General features: G+C 40.7%; 1 protein-coding gene across 4 annotated transcripts in view; it reads right to left on the reverse strand.

Moving 5' to 3' along the window:
• Nucleotides 1-21,691: 21,691 nt before the first annotated feature.
• The window catches only part of LOC131063011 (uroporphyrinogen-III synthase, chloroplastic), a 142,712-nt gene continuing 142,019 nt past the window's right edge, over nt 21,692-22,384 (reverse strand). For 2 of the 4 annotated variants that reach the window (XM_057996770.2, XM_057996768.2), the window contains exons 10-11: nt 22,326-22,377; nt 21,692-22,089 (exon numbers count right to left, since the gene is read on the reverse strand). In XM_057996770.2, coding sequence (XP_057852753.2) covers nt 22,075-22,089; nt 22,326-22,377 — 67 coding nt within the window. In that variant the 3' untranslated portion in view covers nt 21,692-22,074. Of the gene's footprint in view, nt 22,090-22,325; nt 22,381-22,384 lie in introns of all 4 variants that reach the window. The other 2 variants (XM_057996769.2, XM_057996767.2) reach the window with 1 other exon arrangement.

Raw genomic sequence — 22,384 nt, forward strand, 5'->3', positions numbered from 1 at the left:
TTGATGAAGTTGTGGTAGCAAAGAAGGGGCTGCAAACAGAGGAGTTTGAGGGCTTCAAGGTCATGGTTGCCGATGGATTCCATATTTCATGTACTAAGAAAATCTTGAACCTGACCATGCAATTGGGGAATTACGAAGTCAAGGATGACTTCTATGTAGTCCACATTGGAGATACTGATGCTGTCCTAGGCATTCAATGGCTGCGTTCTCTTGGGGAGATCTCCTTGAATTTGCAGACTATGGAGCTGAAGTTTCAATCTGATGGGAAGAAGATAGTTCTAAGAGGAATGTCCAATGGGGGCCCTCGAGTTGTGTCATTCAAAAGAATGGCAAGGCTGATCCGTCACGATCAAGCCGAGTGGGTTGCAGAGTGCATGATCCTTCCTGCTAGTCCGGTTGAGACTAAACGAGACCATCCTCCTGATGTTCAGTCTCTACTCATGAAGAAGAGCAAGGTCTTTGCAGACTTGCCTCCTGGACCACCACCTGAACGGGGTTCAGAACATATCATAGAGCTCAAGGAAGGAGCTAAACCGGTGATTACAACTCCATATCGGTACCCGAAGAGGCAAAAGGATGAGATTGAGAAGAATATTCAAGAACTCTTGGAGATGGGTTTCATTCGCCCAAGCAAGAGCCCCTTTGCATTTGCCGTGGTTCTTGTGAAGAAGAAGGATGGTACCATGCACATGTGTGTGGACTATCGTGCTTTGAATCAAAGCACCATAAAAAATAGATACCCCATTCCCAGGATAGATGAGCTCATTGATGAGCTACATGGGGCCAAGTTCTTCTCGAAGATCGATTTGAGATCTGGTTACCATCAGATTCGAATGAGAGGATCGGATGTGGAGAAGACAGCTTTCAGATGTCACTATAGCCATTTCGAATTCTTAGTCATGCCATTTGGGTTGACTAACGCTCCGGCTACCTTTCAGTCTTGCATGAACCGTGTTTTTCAGAATCAGTTAAGGAGGTTTGTGTTGATTTTTTTTGATGACATACTGATTTACAACAAGACTTGGGAGGATCATCTCAAGCACTTGGAGGAAGTGCTTAGTATTATGGAATCTGAGAGTTTGTTCGCAAAAGCATCCAAATGTGAATTTGGAATGGAGGAGTTACTGTACCTTGGCCACATAATCAGTGCTGAGGGAGTAAAGGTGAATCCTGAAAAGATCAAGGCAGTAGTTGAGTGGCCACCTCCTGAGAACTTAACTCAGTTGAAAGGTTTTCTGGGTCTTTGTGGTTTTTATCGGAGATTCGTAAAGGGTTATTCACAGAATGCAGCTCCCCTTACTGATCTCACCAAAAAGGGAGCCTTTTGTTGGTCAGAAAAGGCTCAAATTGTTTTTGACAAGTTCAAGAAGATCATGAGCTCGTGCCCGGTTCTGGCTATTCCGGATTTCTCCAAGCCATTCGAGCTGCAGTGTGATGCATCAGGTGAAGGAGTTGGGGCTGTCCTGATGCAAGACAAACACCCTATTGTGTTTGAGAGCCGAAAATTAAGGGGTGTGGAAAGAACATACTCAATTTATGACAAGGAAATGCTTGCCATTATGCATGCATTAGCCAAGTTCAGGTAGTACTTGGTGGGGAACAAGTTTGTGGTTAAGACTGACCACAATAGCCTCAAGCATTTCATGCACCAGAAGGACCTAAATGAGAGGCAACAAAAATGGGTGAGTAAGCTTCAAGCTTACGACTTTGACATTGAATATGTCAAAGGGAAAAATAATATCGTGGCTGATGCTTTATCCAGGAGACCTCATCTTAGCTCATTGTGTGAGCTTACTGCAGATTGGAGAGACATGTTGCTTGTTGATTATGCCAAAAATCAGTTTGCAACCAGCCTTCGTGAGGGTACTTTTCATGATGAAAGGTACAAGGTGGTTGAGGGATTGATACACTATAAGGGAAGAATCTTTCTGGTGGCTGATTCTAAGCTTAAGAAGAAGATTCTTTTGACATTTCATGATATTCCGGTTGCTGGTCACCAAGGTTTTTTCAAGACATATAGGCAGATCTGAGAAAGGTTTTCTTGGAAAGGGTTGAAAGGAGAAGTACAACGCTACATTCAGGAGTGTCCTGTTTGTCAAGTGAACAAGAATGAGCATACATTACCAGCTGGTTTGCTGCAACCACTTCCTATTCCCAATCAAAAATGGGAAAGCATCTCGATGGATTTCATCACAGGGTTGCCCAAGACCCAAGGGAAGGATTGTATTTATGTAGTGGTGGATAGGCTAACCAAATTTGCTCATTTCTTCGCCATTACCAGCACTTTTTCTGCAGCCCAAGTTGCAGATTTGTTTTTTCGAGAGGTGTTTAGGCTGCATGGGTTGCCAAAAAACATTGTGAGTGATAGGGACAACAAGTTCCTAAGTACTTTTTGGCAAGAAGTCTTCAGAATGAGTGGTACTGTGCTCACTCCAAGCACTAGTTACTATCCCCAAACAGATGGACAAACGGAAGTAGTGAACAAGTGGTTGGAAGGCTACTTGAAAAACTATGTGTCAGAACAGCAGAGAGCTTGGGTCAAGTGGCTGCATATAGGCGAGTACTGCTACAATTCTTCTTTTCATATGTCGATTAAGATGTCTCCTTTCTTGGCTCTTTATGGGTATGAAGCACCTAGCTTTGCCGATTTGGTGTTTGGTGAAAGCAGAGCACCCCAAGCCAAGGACTTGTTGCAGCAAAGTCAAGACATCATGAAATCCTTGAAGGATAATCTGCAGATTGCACAGAATCAACAGAAGATGTATGCTGATCAGAGACGTGTTGAGCGTTCTTTCAAGGTTGGGGATATGGTTTATCTCCGATTGCAGCCTTACAGACAGTCTACTCTCAAGAAGAGTGGAGCTGAGAAGCTCAAACCTCATTTCTATGGGCCATTCAGGGTCATCAGAAAAGTTGGTGCAGTAGCTTATGAGTTAGAGCTACCTTCTGATAGTCGAGTGCATAATGTTTTCCACATGTCTCGCCTCAAGAAGGCACTTGGACATAATGTGGTTGCTTCATCACAGTTGCCGCCTTTGGATGAGGAGGGACAGTTAGTTCTAATTCTAGAGGAGATACTTGATTTCAGAGAACGTTCTTTGAGGAAAAGAACTATCAGAGAATACCTGGTGAAGTGGAAGAACCTGCCTATGGAGGATGCGACTTGGGAAAGTGATGAGATTCTGCAGCATCCTGGTTTGCGATTGCTTGAGGACAAGCAATCTTGGGGAGGGCGGACTGTAATGTCCCCTTCTCAGACCTGATCTTTGACTTGGTCATTATTGGCTTCAGGGCATGATTGAAGAGTTAAGTTGATATATTTAATTAAAAGGTCACGTTTTAATATTATATTTGAACGTTGACCCCTTGGCCTAGTCTATTGACTTTATGTTGTTTTGAAAAGTGGGCTTTTTGAGGGTGGCGCCTTCATTAAAGATTATTTTATTAATTTCCAAAGTCAAAGCAAACTTAATGTGGGCACATTTATCAAGGTATTGAATTTAATTAAAATATCAATATTAAGCTTGAAAGGAAAAGGACGCCATCTTGGAGAAAGGATTAGGGTTTGGATATTGAAGTGGATTTTAGGGTTTCGTGAAGTCAACAGGAAGTTATAAAAGGAAGACTTTGAGCATCATTTCAGATCTTTTGGTCTACAGTACTGTTATGTTGCCGGTTTGGCTCTGGGTTTGCTTCGAGGAATGAAGGCCTCCTAGCTCGGGCATCGCTTCTTGTTTGTAAGACAACAACTAGTGGTGATTTTAGTCTAGTTTGTGAGTTCCTTGAAATTTGTGCATTGTAATCAGCATTGTAGTTCTTAGTTTCTGATTTTTGCATATTAGAAGTTCTTGGTTTTTGCACGTTAGCTTCAGCAGATTGGATGTTTAATTCATAAATCAAAAAGACAAAGAAATTCGTTGTGGGTATTGCATATTCCCTTCCATATAGGGAAGGTGCCCATGTGTGCCAATTTGTAGATTTATTTGTGAAGCATTAGATTTTTTAAAAGAGAAATCGCCCTTTCCAGCTGGGTCGTACCTTTGCTGTCTTGGGAATTGTGCATTGAGTGTTAGATGCTTTTTAAGTCTGTTTTCTGTTCTTAGTCTGAGCGCCTCCTTTCTATTAGAGTTTTGCAATTGATATCAAGCATTTTGAATGAGTAAAGAGTGAGTTCTGAGCATTTCAAAGGAATCCTATGTTGCTGGTTATTTGTTGAAAGGTGCATGTCTGTTAAATCAGTTTGGAGAAATCTGCAATATCTTTATTCGATGGTGGTGAAAGTTCTTTGAAAGCGATTGGAATGCTTCATTGAAGATTTATTCAAGTCTGGAGAAAAGGTTGGATCTGTTTATTGCCATTTCCGTTAATCTTACTTCTCAGCAAAGGAATTCATTAATATTGTACCTCTCTATTTATATGCTGATACGTATTGTTTGCAAGATTTCATCTTTCATAGTGTAAGCTGGCAGTAGTACTGACAGCAGAGTACAATCTTGCTTTATCAAATTGTAATGCTCTTCTTACTTTCAGCAATTGATATTGTATTTAATTGACCTCCGCCCTATGGTAGCTACTTTCCCATTCTGGGTTAGCAAGCACATTCTGTGTGTTGAGTATTTCCAGCTTCCGCATTTCTTTTCAAGCATTGTTTTGTAATCGCTCCGCCATATGGTCGCCCCTCACTCCATTCTGGATTGGGTAGCACATACTTGGTGTAGAGTTCCCTTTCAGCATTTAGGGTAGAAGATCCTTTGACCATATGCTCGCCATCATCGGCGCCATTCTTGGTTAGAGTTACTGCATAAGCAATTTGTTTAGATCCTCTGACCAATGCTCACACCTTGCCCACAACGGGATCGTGGTGCACATTCTGGTTAGAGTTGCTTCAGCACGTTTTGGTTTATCTTCTAACCTTAACGGGTGCATTGAATGTAATTTGTAATTTGTACAAACGAAAAAATTTGGCTCGGAATATTTCAGTGGCATTGAGTTCGATAGAGTTAGAATGCATCATAACTACTTCTACTAGTTGCAAGGTTATTTAGCTTTCACAAATCGATTAAAACAGTCATTAATGAGATGTTGGAGCCAACAATCGTGTATTGTGACAACCAGATTTGCATCAAGGTTTCTAAGAATCTAGTGTGACACAATTGCTAAAAGTACATAGGCATCCAATTCTGTTTCCTCAAAGTTGGAAGTTCAGGGGGAGTAGCGATTCTTAAGTATGTTCCCTCAGATTTGAAAGTTGATGATATTTTGAAAAAGCGACTGGCAAAAGGGAATTAAAGATATTGAGAGAGATTGGATTTGATGGAGAATATATTCCTCGCAAAATTAAGGAGCGCTAGCTTTTCTATAGTTTGAAAGGCACACAACTGAAATTAGAGATATAGAAAGAGCAGACACAGTGCGTATTTGACTATTGAACCAATGCAGTGTAATTCTTTTAGTTTTAGTCAGAAGACAGATGCAGTTTTGAAATTTTTTGATTCTTTTAAAAAAAGTGTGCATATATTCATTAGCATGTGTTTGTAGATTAGTGTACTCCAATATGTTGTTCCAATTGGAGTTTTCATTTTAAGCTAATTTGCAGTTAGGGTTAATTATCTGAGTGTAGAATCTACTTACCATTGCCTAAAAAATTAATACACATAATTAACATGGCTTTTGCAGCTTGTTTTTGCCAGTACACCTTGTTTCAGTAACTGAAATACAAGATTTTCAGTTACATTCCCTCCGTATATCTCACTTGCAGGCTCCTTTGCTCCACTCGGAGTTTCTTAATTTTTGGAGAATGCAAAAATTTTACGAAGGTTTTCACATGTTGATAGTAAAAAACATAAGGGCACGATTAAAGTGCCCCGAACATTAGCGATTCTCTCTCCTTGTTGGAGCGATATAATAATTTGGGATAATCTACATTTTGTAGATGCGCTAAGATTACATGGATAACAATTAAGTGTATAAATGAATTAATATTAAAATGCATAGTTATTTGTTTTTCTGAGCCATTATAACTCTCTGCTGAGTTTTTTTGGTAAGACCAAGTCTATGATATACTAAACGAGTTTGATATCTCTGTACAATGGTCATGACCTTTTACTTTGTAAGGAAGATTATAATAACTCGAGTCTGTAGTAAACGTAGCCCACCTCTTAGACTAAAAGGCATCGCCGAGACACATATTGATATAACATCAACATCAACATAAATATTCTGGTTTAGCATTACCTATTGCAAGCCCTGGTAAAAATATCTCTCCGCGTTTAAAAACAAAAAGCTACCAAACAAACTATTTTTCAATCAAACTATTTTTTAAATCTCAACATGCCAAGAGAACGTGATGGTAAACCTCGTCTGCCCTTACGAACGTGTAAACCATAAATCAAGCTTATGATTTATGCAGATGAATGAATTAGTAGGTCAATATAAAGGGAGTTTGTAATTCTCTAAAGAAAGAAAGTTATACTTTGGAAGCCCATGAACAATAGTTGTGAGAGAACAATAGTGGAATTTTTAATGTATTAATATTTTTTGAGTTTGGGTCCATTTCTTTAAATTTTTTGTTAGCATTTGGGTATTGCTAAGGGTGATGGTATGTCTTGTTTTGTATATTTAGACATTTAGAGATCAAAATGGTGTAAATTTTTTTATCTGAGCTAGCACCACTATCACAACCTTTCATGTTCATTTCATGATTACATTTCCCAACTTAATACTGTATCTTTAACTTCAATGAAAAGCAACTAATTTTGTAACCTGACAAGGATTTTATTTCCTTTCTAATGTCACTATCAAAAAATTACAGTCAGCAAAACATGTATTTAAACTACGATGAAGATCCCATTAATTATAAGGGTTTTAGAGAAAGACTTAGGTCCAACAATTACAACAACAATACTTATTTAGACATTTATAGATAAGGACTATTATCAGAGTCAAATAACAACAAAAATAAGACTAATAAATACTTACCTTCTTGATTAAATTGGAAACATGTACAGCCGTAATGGGAGTAAATGTCCTCCTAATTTTTTCTCATGTATAAGAAAAGAAAATTTTGGAGATCATAAACACCAATTTTTAATGAACCCTAATGAGATCTAGGGTATACAAGTATCTATAAGTTCAGATCCCCTTCTGATGAGATTCAAAGTAATAATTCAAAAAATGTTTTAAAGAAAATTAATGTTAAAAGAGAACTTTGCTATTATTTATGCATGATAGGAAGGATTCAATCCTCTACTTCTTTAAATATGTTATTCAACATTAAAAAAGAAGACTACAACAATCTATGGTTCTATACCATTCAGGATTATTAAAGAGTTAGTAAAATTCCCTAAGAAAAATACAAGAGATTCATTCATACTTAAAAATATTTAATAGTCTCTATTTAAAAGAAACAAACATAAAGAGAAGATTCAACATGCCTTGCCATGAATTGGAGCTCTTAAGATTGTAAGTCAACTCAGTGTTACCCAAATATACCACTTTTAATGCCCTCTTAACAATAAACACAATATCACAATCCATGAACAGGGCATTTAAACCCTATGGGATGTTAAGAAATTCACTCGCAACAATATGATAATAGAAAACAATTCTTGCGTTAGCTCTAGCCCTCTTTTCCTTTTGGTCCTCATGGCATCTTCCTCCAAAAACCTAATTTTCTCCTCTTTTTCCCATCTCATATGAGAACACAAGATTTATGAATATGTCCAACTAAAAACTTAAGAGTGGCTAAAGTTTTGTTGGCTCCTCATGCTGCTAAGGGTTCTAATAAATTTGTAAAATAACCTTTAAATTTGGAGATAGTGAAACAATGATGAAACCCACATTGTATTTGAAAAAACATATAGTTATAATGAAATAAGGTTTATATCAATCATCCCTGAAAATGGATTAGAATCTAAAAAATAGCAACTAAAAACTTGATATATTAAAAAATTAAATTATACATTTGGGAATAAGAACTAAACCCATAAAACAATAGATCCTGTATTTATAAAAGTTTATGCATTTAATTCCAAAAGACCTGAAATTCCCAATGTAGCAAAATTCCCCAAATTTTCATGAGTTGTAGATGTAAAAAATATTCAAAAGTATCACATATTCAAAACTTACAGACCCTAGCCACAAAAAATATCAATAAGAAGGTTAAATATGTTGGAAAGCCATCATAGTGAAATGGGTCATAGCCTTGGCAAGGTCAAAATAGACCTTAACCGCTTTAACGTCCCAACACTTTGCATTATATTGTGTCCACAAACACATTTCCAAAGTCTTTGTTGGATGCTATCGAGCACATAGAACTTGAGAAGAGGAGCCACTACATGCAAAACAAAATATGGAGTGAAAATAATGAAGGTCAACTAGGTAATAAAACAAAAAACCAAAATTTATAATCCTTACTTGGTTGACACGTTCCATCATGACAACAAACACGTTGCCTCTCCTACTAGTGGACTACACCTTCAAAGGTTGTTGGATCAAGCACCATGGGCATCCACCATGGAAGGGGGGGGGGGGGCGATAGGGGATGGAGACTAGTTTGGGTGGTGGCAAAGCATTAAAATCTATTTGAGAGTTTAAGTTGAAATGTGAATAGGTATTAGGGATAGGTTATTAGGGATAGGTTTAAATTTGGGGTTCCCCCCTCTTGGTCCCCCTTATGATGGTGCTCCAAATGATAGTATTGCTTGGATTGTTGTTCGTTGGAGGAGGAAAGATCATTCATCCCCCTCTCCCTAAACTCTCCCTTGGGTTGTGGGTGTTTGTTCTACCCACCTTTGACATGGGTTACTAGCTATATTTTGCTAGTGTGTTGTAAGTGGTCTGTTTTGGCCTTTGTTATCAGAGGTTTGTTCTTGACTAGTGGTTTGTGGTCTTTTTGGCTTGTCTTTGTTAGGGTCAACACCTTTTTTTTGCTGCTATTAATATAAAAAACATATGTCCAACAACCTCCCCCTTTGTCATTGATGGAAAACAACAAAACGTTGTTGGCACATCAATACAAATCTAATATGTCAGGATCGAGACTCCCCCTATTTGAAACAACTGAAGCTCTCTCCCTCTTAAAATGTTTCACATTTTGAGTCCATTTCTCCTCCTTTGATATCTATAGCAAAGGTCAATTGCTTATTGCTCAATCCATAAACCTTTCTCCTAGATAGACCCCCCTTGAGTCCACACTTTAACAATCCTTCTTATATCTTTATTTCTGCTCAAACATGTAAAACACTTCACAAGACCACCAAGTCTACTTGTAGCAGGGAGTCAACACTTCCCTCAACCTGTACTTCCTCTTGATTCAAGAGGAGGGAGCAACCACTTCCAACTTCTTCCAAAGATACTCAAAAGTATCCTTAGGAAGGCATTTTCAGAAGATATTTGCAATCTGTTCCTTAGTCTCAACATACTCCAACTTGACCTGTTTGTCTGCAACCTTCTCTCTCAAAAAAAGATACTTAAATGCAATATGCTTTGCCCTTGAATGCATCACCGGATTCTTTGAAATATTGATAACACTCGTATTATCACATAGAATTGAAATAGGTTCATCAAATTCTACCCTTATCTCCTTTAGGTTCTACTTCATCCACAATACCTGAGTGCAACAAGAAACTGCTGCAATGTATTATGCTTTTGTGGTAGCCAAACACTAAATGCTACTTCTTACTCAACTGTGACACTAGATTGTCACCAAGAAAGAATGCTCCTCAACTTGTACTCTTCTAGTTATCAATACATCCGGTCCAATTTGCATCAGTGTATGCAATCAACCTGAACTTCTCACTTTTGGGATACCATAAACCAAAATGTATTGTAGCTTTTAGGTACCAGAAAGTCCTCTTTACTGCCTTGACATGGGTTTCCTTAAGTGTTCCCTGAAACCTATCAACCATATCAACTACTTGCATGACATTCGGTTTCAATGCAGTCACATACAATAGACTGCCAATCATTGACTTGTACAAGGTTTGATTTGTTGGAGCAGAGCCATCATCCTTACTCAACTTACATCGAGTAACCATCGGTGTACTCACTAGTTTGCACTCTTCTATCTTGAACTTGCTCAACATCTCCTTTATATACTTGTTTGAGAAATGAATACAACTTTTTGACTAAGAAATTCGTAAACCAAGAAAGCATGAAATCTCATCAAACATTAACATCTGAAACTCCTTTTGTATTACATTTCAAAACTCCTTATATATGACATCGTTGCTTCCTTCAAAGATAATGTCATCAATATAAACCACAACAATCAACAACTAACCACTATTTGATTTGATATATAGATTGTTATTTGCACAACCTCTCCTAAAAACTTGTTGCAAATACCTATCCAATTTGGAATACCAAGCTCTTGGAGCCTTCTTGAGTCCATACAAAGCCTTCTTCAATCTACACAAAATCTAGTTTGTCAAAACATTGAAATCCTTCCAGTTGTTCAATGTAAACCTCTTCTTCTAAATCTCCATTCAAAAATACAGATTTAACATCCATATGAAAAAACTTGAAGTTCTTAAATGTTGATTGTGCCAAAAACATTTTGATAGCCTCTAGTCTTGCTACTGGAGCAAATGTCTCCTCAAAATCCACTCCTTGAACTTAAGCATATTCTTTGCATACTAGTCTAGCCTTGTTTCGAATCACCTTTCCTCCATTCAACTTATTTCTAAAGACCCATTTGGTACCAATAACATTCTTGTCTTCAAGTCTTGGAACTAACTCCCATGTCTCATTTCCTTAATCCGAAACAACTCTTCTTCCATAGCCACTTGCCAACCTTTTTCCTTGCATAATTGTTTGGTTCAATCTTTGGCAGCAATTCAAAATGCACCTGTTAACTTGCTTGCTAGATTCTTTAGTACTTATAATCTGTGATTCACTTTCAGAGTCTTCATCACTTCTATAGACCGATTCAACCTTGTCATTTTCTTGCACAACCTCAGGTAATTGTATTGTCTCATCAATACTCACATTGAGACTTTCCACCACTCTTCAATCTTTTGTTATAACATATCTCTTTTCAAGCTCTTGAACCTTGACATTAAGGGCCTAAAACCTTTTCCATCTACTAGTCTAGTTTTTCGACATTCCTTGGGCAATCAAATTTTTGTGTCCATCACACTTACGTAGAAAGGAGGTATTAAGCCCATCTAGATGGTTAACCACATCGAATCATTTTATTTTCTAGTTGGAAAAAATTATTAGAGCTAGGGTTTTTAGAATTCAACATTAGTAGAATTCTAGCATTCATGTGAGGCAAAATAGCTTTAGTATTTTCAACTTGAAGAACATCACCCACAAACTTTAGCACATAGGGTATGAGAGCCCATAGCTATAGGACTTTTTTACTTCAACCCATCTAAGTATAGACATAACTAGGACTTGACAAGGGGTGAGCTAAGGGTTCCAAGGAACTGCTTTGAAAATTGATTTCCCCGTGTTCAAAAAACTCTTACTCAAAACCCATCTTTGCATGTTAAGAGTTTTTAAAAAGACCACAAATAAACCCTACCATAACCTTCCACAAAAGAATGCATACAATCCCATCTTTTTGCCCCAAACACTATTGACCCAATCATGAAATAATCTTCTATATGGTAATGCATCCTTATCAAGGCATAGAAAAGGGATTGCAATACTTTTAAGCCTTTTCTCTCCTTTTCTAACTACTATTTCCATAGCATTATTGGGCTTGATGAGAAGTATTCCAGGGCAAGAAGGATCCTTATTATAATCATCTCCTCCACTATTGATGCCTATTTCTTCAATGACTCTATTGATCCCATTCCATCACAATATTTAGCTACAAATTTTGCCTCCTCTTGTATTGGAGTAGACTCACCAACTTGAGCATTTTTGTAAGACCTTTTACCTCAATCCAGATTTTGTAAAGGTTTTGCTTTATTGCCATCATTATTGTTGCCATGACTCCACAAGTTACACTCATCCTATCCACCCATTAGCCTTTGGTATACAATAAATCTGGGCTTGCATGAGAACAATAAGGAAAATTTCACATTGTTAATACAATGTGAAAACACCAAAAAATCTAGCTCAATAAATTGGGAAGAGATGATGTTGGGAGGTAATGCTCCACCAAAAACACAACACAAAATTGTTAAACAAATGCGACATCAAAGACATTAAGAAAAACTATGAATGAGAGGCACATGATGACAAAGAGAACCAATCCAATTTTAAATGTTGAAGAAAGTAGAGCTCCAAGAGCATCAATGGGAGATGAGTGTTCGTCTTCCTCACCATCTCTAGAGCTCTAGATACTTTCTTCATCTTCCTCTAGGTGCCTTGTATTTTATAAATTTACTAATAATTAGGGAAACCGAGCTGCTGAAAATCTTGTAATTTTATTACAGGAATCTTTTTTGTAGATATTGAAAAGATGGTGTGAATAAAAATCCAACCCATTCACTGTAACTAATTTTGTACAAATATACATACAAACACACACAAAAACAGAGAGACATTCCTCCAATTCACTTTTCTAATCTTTTGTCTCCTTGATGTAAAAAGTGGTTTTGCTTCTCCATGGAAGTCTCTTTTGTACACATAGCTGTTTACCTCAATTGCTGAGGAATTTGTGCTGCTGAAAGTCTTATTTTTCTAATTGCAGGAAGCTTGTTTCTAAGCCTTGAATGGATGGCATGACTGCAAATCTGCCTTATTGAATGTAATTATGTTTAGACATCCAAACAGACGCATGCATGTACACACAGGCATATACACAAATAGACAGACATGCACAGTCACACACACAGATAAAGGCACATGCACTTAGAGGGAAAATAGAACACGTTTGTTTGTTGTCCCATACTCTCTATATCTTCATCTTCTCCTGATTCATTCTCCCCAAATGAGCCAGATAGGCCGCAGCATACCTAAACGAAGAGGCAGATCTCTACACTTAGCTTATCAATGGGAGGGAAGGAACTGCTAGGACCGACCATCAAGCATAGATTCTTTATGTGGCTACAGAAAAATTTAAAAAACTAAATGTTGTTTCTTGCAATTGGATGTATAGGATTCTCCACGTTGACTTATTTTATATTTGATGTTCTTTCTTGAACCATCCAGTAGGTCTTGTAATTCTGGCTTGTCATTTTGGTTACAGCATACCTTTATTGAATAGTATGATCTAAAGGAAGGAAGCATTTACTTTGCCTTTCCTTTAGTATGAGTTTCGCAAGCCCACCCATTGTGGAACGAATGTTGAATGAGCAGATAGAATCATCTATTCATCTGATGGATCACTGCAAAAATCATTGATCTCCAAAAGTAGCTTAGCATATGAAATAACCACTTTGCCACCTCCTCCCTGACTGTTGGGCCCTTACCTCCATGTATTGGCAAGAGATACGTAGGTTAGGTGGATAGGGCTGTAATGAATCAGGCTACAAATTGGGGCTACTCGATTCTGAAGCACACAAATCTATAGGTTTCTTCCTGCAGCCAATTACTATAGTGTGGGATCACCCACTATAGTGTCTATTCCAATCTGTCTATTTAAATTTAAGTATTTTTTTAAGTTGACGAGTTTTCCTAAGTCAGAAACTTTTAGTCTGCTTGTGTTTAAGTCAAGTCTGAATTTGTGAACTATGATCCAGACCATTCTAGAAGGAAATTCAAATATATGCCTATTAGCAACTTCAAGAAATTCCTTGTCAGTTGATTACTCTGTCATTTATCCTGAAGGATTTGCCCCTTCTTATAGAAGGATTTTAAATTTGAAACTAACACTAGGTTAAAATGGGTTGGCCATTCCAATGACCTAACTGGTATAAAGCCTTCATTTTCTAAAATATATCTGCTCACCATCAGGCCTCTTTGTGGAACAACATTGTTTGATCTCTAAATTCTTCTACTTGTTTCTGCGGCATATTTGCTAACTAAGAATAGCCCCAGAAATGAACTTTGTCTCCAGCCATCTAGGTTTGCAAATAAATGAGATTCGAAAGATCAAATGAAATTCCACACTACAGATCTATGGGGAAGTTGATCCGTGTTAATATCTGGAGCGTTTGTTGACAGTCTATATAGTTAGTATGTAAAATTTTGCTCTATAGCATTGTAGGTCTTTTCTTATCTAGGGGAGAATTGAGAACCCAAGTCCATCACAATCTTTAGGCAAGCAGCTTCTTTTCCCAAACTATTAAACTAATCTTCTTTTTCTATTTTGTATCACTCCATAAAAAAGTTCTTTGCAAAGCAGTGACAACTTTTAAAATCTGTTGGGGTTTTAAAAGGATATCATCTAGGAGTGCATAGTCTGTAAAGAAGCTTGAATAGGTTGAACCCTACCTTCAAAACTTAATCAAGTTTTGACAGAATTCATTTTCTGATTGTTTCCATTTTGTCAGATTTCAAGAAATCAGGAAGATAACTAGTAAATATTACAAATTCAATATACTTTTCCTTCTAACCCTTGAAGCAGTTACAAATTTTAACGCACTTCCAAATTTCCAATGAAGGCATTCATCAATAGCACCAAAATTCTCATGTTGGTTTGATATTGTTAGTCCTGTGGACATAATACAGATGGAAGGGAAAGGAAATATACCAGAAATATGAAAGAACACAAAATCCCTTCATAGTAAAATCAGCTAATGAACCTGCAATAACACATTCCCTGCATCTCTAAAATATTCTCTCCAAAACTACAGAAACCCTTTCCTAAATTCTTCAAGCCTTCTTCCAAGCAAAAAAGACAAAAAAACTGTGAAGAAGAGAGAAAACATTCTTGTAGTTTTTTTTTTTCATTTCTAATGCTTGAATAATGCTTTTAATGTCTTCAAATAATTTTCTTTTTAAGGATTTGTTGTTGGGCCTACCCACTGAAAGATACATATTTTTAAAGTATTCTTCTAGGTTCTCTGTTTCCCTCTCCAAGAGAGAACCAATTGTTTACCTCACTGGGTAAACAGAAAGAATACAGAAACTGAACAGTAATGCACAATGCAAATACAAGAGAAGTACCAGAATAAGCTTGCCATTAATGTCAAAGGATGTTCATATTATATTCTGTCGTCCACCTTACATGTCCTCCAACACCCGGAGGTGGTACAATATATGACAGCCGAAGGGGTGCGACACAACTGTCGCGACTCCAACTACCTACCCGTCGGCTAACTAACTGACCGCTGTAACACATTATTACCGACGACAACATAAACATAACAACATAACATAATGATTATTCCCGACAACATCATCCCCCCCAAGAAAAGAAGTCGACTCCGACGACTTAATACAAAATAGAGATGAACGGCAGGAACTACTGACGCCAGTCGGGCCCGGATCTTATAAACTTGCTGCGTCCTCGCCTGAAAACCCTTTTCTGCTACCATCTGATGCTCAAGTGCGGATTTCACCAATATTGCTTCCTTTGCCATCACAGTTCTCCTGGGCCTAACCCAAACTTGTCTGCAAAACACGTTTTTCAGTCTCAGCTTCCACCAACTGCTACTCAATTGATACTATCTCCCTAGCCAATTTGTCCTCGATGGCCACCCGTGCTGCTCTCCCGGCATCCAACTCCTGGGTATGCTGAACTAAGTCTCACGCGACTATTGCCTCCAACTTGGTGGTCAGCTCCTCCCGAGCCCTCTGTGCATCCACCAAGGCAACCTCACGTCCAACCGAGACATACTCCGAGTTCCTCAAAGCGTACTAGTCATGCTGGAGGTGGCCACAATCCGTTGGCACAAATGCTAGGAGCCAACTCAAATCCTCCATCACACTCCCCAAAGGCTAAAAACTGAACTGAATAACTCCCTGGTGTCATACAACTGCACAGACTTGCAATGCCTTCTGTCAAACTCTGTTTGTTCCCAACCTCCAAATCCGTCTCCCTCTACGGCTTATGGCTTCCCTGCCAATGCTTAGCTGCAGGCACAACACTTCCCGTGGTCTTCTGTAGCTCAAAATAAATTGGGGGTCTGGGGGCAACGCCCCCAGCGGGGTCGAGGGGCAGCGCCCCTGCGGGGTCTGGGGCAGCGCCCCAGCGGGGTCGAGGGGTAGCGCCCCTCGTGGGGTCCTGGGGCAGTCGCAGTACAGGGCGGGGTCGAGGGGCAGCGCCCCCGCCGCCAACACCAATTTACAACCTTCAGAACCCCACGAAAGTCCATGGTGCGCATCATTTCTGTGATATTTTATGATGTCAAAACCCTTCTTCTACACTCCAATATTTTCAGTGTCTAGGCTCCAGATGTCATCGAATCATTTTTCAATCCATCGTCGTCTTTTTTTTTTTTTTTAGGCACTGTAATGTCCCGCCATACCACCTCCAATCGTGCAGCTGCTTGGTCTACCTGTGGCGATCGTTTTGCCCTTACGTGGCTGTGTGGAATTGTGCGAAATCCCGCTCTCCCTAAGCGGCGGATCAATCTGTAGGAACCCTCGACCCCATCCGTCCGCTTCACTCCCTGCGGTAGCTCGTGGGCTGTGTGTATTGATCCGACCGTGTGGTGCGTCCCTTTCCCTAGCTGCGCGGTGATGTGCCTTCGGCCGTGTTCGGTGTCTTCTTCCTCCGCGGGGTTTTATTGCCAAGGTCGGCTGTGCGGTGTGGTCGCTTCTTCCTTTCCTCGGCGGTGTGCGGCGTTTTATTCTTCCGCGGGCTGCTTGGTGACTGCCTTCGGTGGTTCCACCACACAGTGGTGTCACTGTCGGTGGTGTCACCGTCGGTGGTTCCACCGCACGGTGGTGCCACCGTCGGTGGTGTCACTGCACGGTGGTGCCATTGTCGGTGGTTCCACCGCACGGTGGTGTCACCGTCGGTGATTCCACCGCACGGTGGTGCCACCGTCGGTGATTCCACCGCACGGTGACCATTTTCCCTTTTCTTTTTCTTTTTTTTTCTTTTCTTTTTTTTTTTTTTTTTGACCATACGGTCGCTGTCGTACGACCGTGCGATTTTTTCCAAATTTTTTTTTATTTTTATTTTTTTCAAGTTGTCTAGAGAGTCTTCGGCTCGAGTCCCCTCTCTCTGGGATCGCTCTTCATCCTTCTCAGTTTTCCTCGCCCAAAAGTCTCCTGCTTTTGTCCTGTGCCTCTTGAGTTGCTTGCCCGGCCTCTCAGGTCCACTTCCATCCTCTCGAGTCCCCCTCCGGACTCCCGAGTGTCCTTCCGGCCTCTCGGGTCCCCTATGCGCCTCTCATGGTAGGGTTTCAATTTGAACCTATTGGTGGCAAGTTTATTTTCCATGGCCATCCAAAGACCTGGAACCACAAATTCTACAGGGACCATGGTCTCCTTCCCGTACATAAGAAGAAGAAGAATAATAAGGATTTTGAAGATTGCGGTCTTCCACACAGGGTTCCAATCGTTGCCAACACTCTTCGGATTATTTACGTTGCCAGGGTTTGGGGCGTCTCCCTTCCAATATTCTTTGTATTCCGGCAGGTACACCTCTATTGGTTGCTCTGGTTCCTCTACTTCGAGCCTGTAGCTTTGGAACATTTCGTAATCCTCCATTTGCCAGTGGAAGAGCCCGTTAGTCGAGCATACCTCATCTTCAGAACATCCCTCCAATTCTAGCACCCCTTCACTGTTCGGCTCCATCGCGTTCTTGCCCTTACTTTCATCGGGACCCCCTTCCCCTTTATTAGAGTCCTCTGAGTCCGAGTCGGAAGAGGCGAGCTCTTCGCCAACATCTTGGGTGTGTAGGTCAATGGTATATTTCCGCCCTCCCTTCTCCATGGAAAGTGTATTTTTCTTCCAGTTGTGGTTTACCCTTGCGTTGATCAACCACGCTCTCCCCAGGATGGCGTCATAGCCTTTCTTCTTCGAGGGAATAACCACGAAATCTAACAAGAATGGTTGCGTACCAATCGTCACTTGTTGGGCCATCAACAGGCCGAGTGGCTTAATGCCGTGTTGGTCCGCTCCCACCAGGTTGAATGTGGGTGGCCACAAGGTGGGCTTCCCCAGTAGCTTCCATGTTTCTTCTGGTAGTACATTCACCCCAGATCCACCATCCACAATGGTGTCCTTCAGAATGGTCCCACGGATACCCATTTCTACCACAGCTGGGTGTCTACCACTGCTCACGGCTAGTAACATCGGGTCAGTCGAAGGGCTGACGGAAACCTCCACCTGTGGTGTACTCTTCGTAGCGGTGGCGGGAACCCCTACCTGTGGTGCACTCGACGATGCGGTGGCGGGAACCCCTACCTGTGGTGCACTCGACGCTACGGTGCTTTGCACATTGGTGAGGATGGCAGTCCTCAATTGTGGCATAGAGTCTAGAAGGTCTTTTACCTTTATCGGCACCTCCATCTGCAAGATTTGCCCAATGATGTTATTTTCCGCTTCCGTACGGGATGATGTACTCGCCACCTCGTTGTCCCGTCGTTCGGTCGTCATCTCACGTTCAATATTGGCCTTTGCCTCTCGTAATCTCTCCTTCTCCGTATGGGGGTCAGGATAAGTGGCTTTTTTTGTCTGGGCGCGGGTGATCGCCAGTACTTCTTTCTCACGAGTCTTCTCAGCCTTCTCAATGTTGAGGAGATTAACCCCTGCCTACGGGCAATTTGCGTCCTCATGGTCGCCTGGCCCACACCAACGGCAGAGGTGCTGAGGGGTGGCTTCCTTCGTGCAATCACGGGCGAAGTGCCCCCACTGATTACAGGCCCTACATTGGATAATTGGCCGGCCCTTGGCGTCATACTGGATACGGCTTCCGTTATTGGTATTGTTGCTATTCCTTCCGCCGTCGCGTCTGTTGTCCCGGTATCCTCCAGATGATGCATTATTGTTTGCCTCCGATGTGGATGGCTGCTCCTGCGCAAAGAGCACTTGCTGGTTACGTGCCTTCAGATTGTATGGACATTCCTTCGTAGAATGCCCCATAATCTGGCAGATGTCGCAAAATGCCTTCTTGGGACAGGCACCTTTCGTGTGGCCGCTCTCCTTACACTCCGTGCACCATAGTTGATCGTCCTTACTTGTAGTCCCCTTCATTGTCTTAAATTCTTTTAACATCCTTTCCATATCTTTTTGAAGGGCTGTGACTTTCTTCCTCGGCTTCTCGTCACTACTACTCTCTTCTTCCGATGTGTCATCATCTTCAGATGATGATGAAGATCTATTCTTCTTCTTTTTGGCCGTCTTATTTTCACTTTCCAGGTCCATGGCCCGGTTGTATGCGTCGTCGTAGGATGTTGGAGGCACAATTTTCATCTTCCGTCGTAGCTTAGGGTTCAAACCCTCGACAAACCACCTCTTCTTCAAGCCATCGACCGGTTGGCTTTCCATTTTCCCGACTAACTCTTTTAGTCGGCGCCCGTACGCCCGTACGGTCTCCTTCTTTCCTTGCTTTGTTCCGTAGATTTCGGAAACTATCTCGTTATCATCCCGGAGAAGCCGGAATTCCTTCTCGAATGCTTTCTTCAATTCATCCCACGTAGTTACACTGGTTTTATCCAAGTCTGCATACCAGTCAATAGCCACTCCTCTCAGTGTGGCGGGGAACTGCTTCATCCATTCACCCTGGTCAGTCACCCCGTTGGCTGTCCAGATGGTTTCGCATGTACAGCAATGCCGTGCGGGATCATCTTTGCTATCCCCGTTGAATTTGGGTAACTTTTGTTTGGTCGCCATTGATGGAAATCGTCTACTTGGAGGTGGTTGTGGCTGTGTCTGCCCTCCGGTGCTGCTCCCTCCGATGCCGCTGATGCCTCCTGTGGTGGTGACCAAAGGTACGGTGTTCTGCCTTGTACCTACCGTGCGGTTACTTCCTCCGATGCCGCTGATGTCTCCTGTGGTGGTGACCGAAGGTACGGTGTTCTGCCTTATACCTACCGTGCGGTTAACTTCCCCTTCGTCGTGACCCGTGCCAGGCTCCCTTCGGTGATCCTCCCTTTGTGGCGCTTCGTCGTCACCCGTGTCCGGCTCCCTTCGGTGATCCTCCCTTTGTGGCGTGAGAGATAAGTTTTTGAACCGATCTCGAGTCTCTTCAACTAGTTCTCTCCGTAACCTAGTTTCCTCCAGAAACTCTTCAAGGCTTCTCGCTCTACCGTAGTCTGGCGACGCGTAGAAATTCCCCTCGGCTTCTGCACCTTCCGTGACACCTCCTTGGTTCCCTTCAGGCAACCCTTCGGCAGGTCGTCCTTCGGCAAGTTGCCTCAGCCTCCGTCTACGTTCTACACGTTGTTCCAGAATCAAAGCCTTCTGCACAGCCTCCCACTCGTCGGTTTCTAATTTCTTATTTCTGTCTTTATTCAGTAAATTGGGCATTAATTGTGATACAATTTCATGTTTCTCAACACATAAATCAAAACACAACACGTCTTTATTAATTCATTCTTTTGTATACAATCAACATAATTCTTCTGCTTCTAACAGTGTTCTTTATTTCTCGCCTTTCACAATTTAAGGATTATTTGTCCTTCGTCGGTCTTCCCTACGTCCGTCATCCTGGCGCTCATGAAATTCTCGTAAAATTTGCTGTCGTCGGTTCTCCGGGTTTACTTCACCAACGGGTAGGCCCATTGTGTCTGTGTGCCATCCGTGTCTTCCGTTCCTGAGTTCGTCTAGGCAACGGCGCCAAATGTTTACCTCACTGGGTAAACAGGAAGAATACAGAAACTGAACAGTAATGCACAATGCAAATACAAGAGAAGTACCAGAATAAGCTTGCCATTAATGTCAAAGGATGTTCATATTATATTCTGTCGTCCACCTTACATGTCCTCCAACACCCGGAGGTGGTACAATATATGACAGCCGAAGGGGTGCGACACAACCGTCGCGACTCCAACTACCTACCCGTCGGCTAACTAACTGACCGCCGTAACACATTATTACCGACGACAACATAAACATAACAACATAACATAATGATTATTCCCGACAACACCAATGGTAAATGCCTAGGAAGCATTTCTGTGACATTTCCGAAATAAAACTTCTGTAAAAATGTTTCCCTGTCATTTAATGTTGTTTATCTACATCCATTTCTGATACAGGGAGTGTCATTTTTGAGGTTTTCACATAAAGGGAACTCAACCTGAATTTTCGGAAGGGACACTGATATGTCATGAATAGCATGCATACCTTTTGCAGCAGTACTTTTCGGAGCAATCACATTCATGATCTAATGTGATTATCATGGACTGAAGTGACACAGACTCTCCCCTTGATCTGGTACTAGCTACCAAGGTAATTTCTAGCAGCAGTAGAGAGGTTCCCTTCTAAAAGTTGAGAATGATATTGTTTCTGTTCATAACTTTGAGTTGTCAGTTTTGTGTAAAGTTGCTATGAAGTTGTATCACTTGTCACACTCTCCTCCAACTAGGTGGTTGGCGACTCAATAATGGTCAATTGTGTTCTCTATTTCGCTTGCTGCCATATAGAAAATTCCATCTTAAAATTTACAATTTGGCATATTTCTCATGTGTCTTCAAGATCAGCTTGGTTTAATTCCGTGCATTATGATTGAAACATTAGATTACATGCTTTTCTTTATTTAACTGTACATCAATCATTTTCAGACAAGAAGTTTGGAACTCTGGGGCACCCCAAATTCACAGCATTTATAAAATTTACGTCCAAACCTGTCTAGGAATATGTAGTTCACAAGATAAATAACACAACAAATTTCAGATAGAAAGTTAAAGAATATAAATAATTTTTCACAAGAGAAAACACAACATCCAAATTTGAGCAAAGGAAAAATATTATATTACCATAGCCTCCAAGTATGTAAGATACAATATCTACAAGAGGTTCACGTGTGATCCCATTATGCCTGAAAGTATTCCTCATGCAAAAAGCATGCACTTGAGGAATTAAGTAGCCAGGGTCAAACAAGTTGAGAATATAGATTTGAGAATACTTCTGCTCACAAAATATACTTCTTTTGCTTGCAACTCTTGATACAATATGTTTCAAACAAAGGAGTTCCATGTTACAAATCTACAGTGATAATTTTAAACTAGTTGCTCATCATGTGTGAAGGATTACAAAACGGATTACAAAACACCACTAGCATCTTTTGGAAAATGTGAGCAAGCCACAGAATTTCAACCATATGCTTGCAAATCAGTAGGTCAAAACCTGTTCAAATTATGAAGGTAAGTAAGTAGACCTTGTATGACTACAGCAAGTTATTATAAAGTCTTCCAACTTACAATCATTAAATTACTATTCCACCTAAACTGACAGCATTTTCTTTTGAAGCAAAAGTCATACACAAATCTTCCAAGATAATGATCTACTCAAATTCGTTTTGACTATTATTATGTATGAAACACAGTCAATATTTCAAGAAGCTAACATAATGCTCAGAAAACCTTTTGAAGTGAATCTTGCGATCTCAATGCCTCCATGATGCTCTCCACCCACCTGCTAT

The sequence above is a fragment of the Cryptomeria japonica genome, chromosome 2, assembly GCF_030272615.1.
Source record: "Cryptomeria japonica chromosome 2, Sugi_1.0, whole genome shotgun sequence".
NCBI classification, from domain to species: domain Eukaryota; kingdom Viridiplantae; phylum Streptophyta; class Pinopsida; order Cupressales; family Cupressaceae; genus Cryptomeria; species Cryptomeria japonica.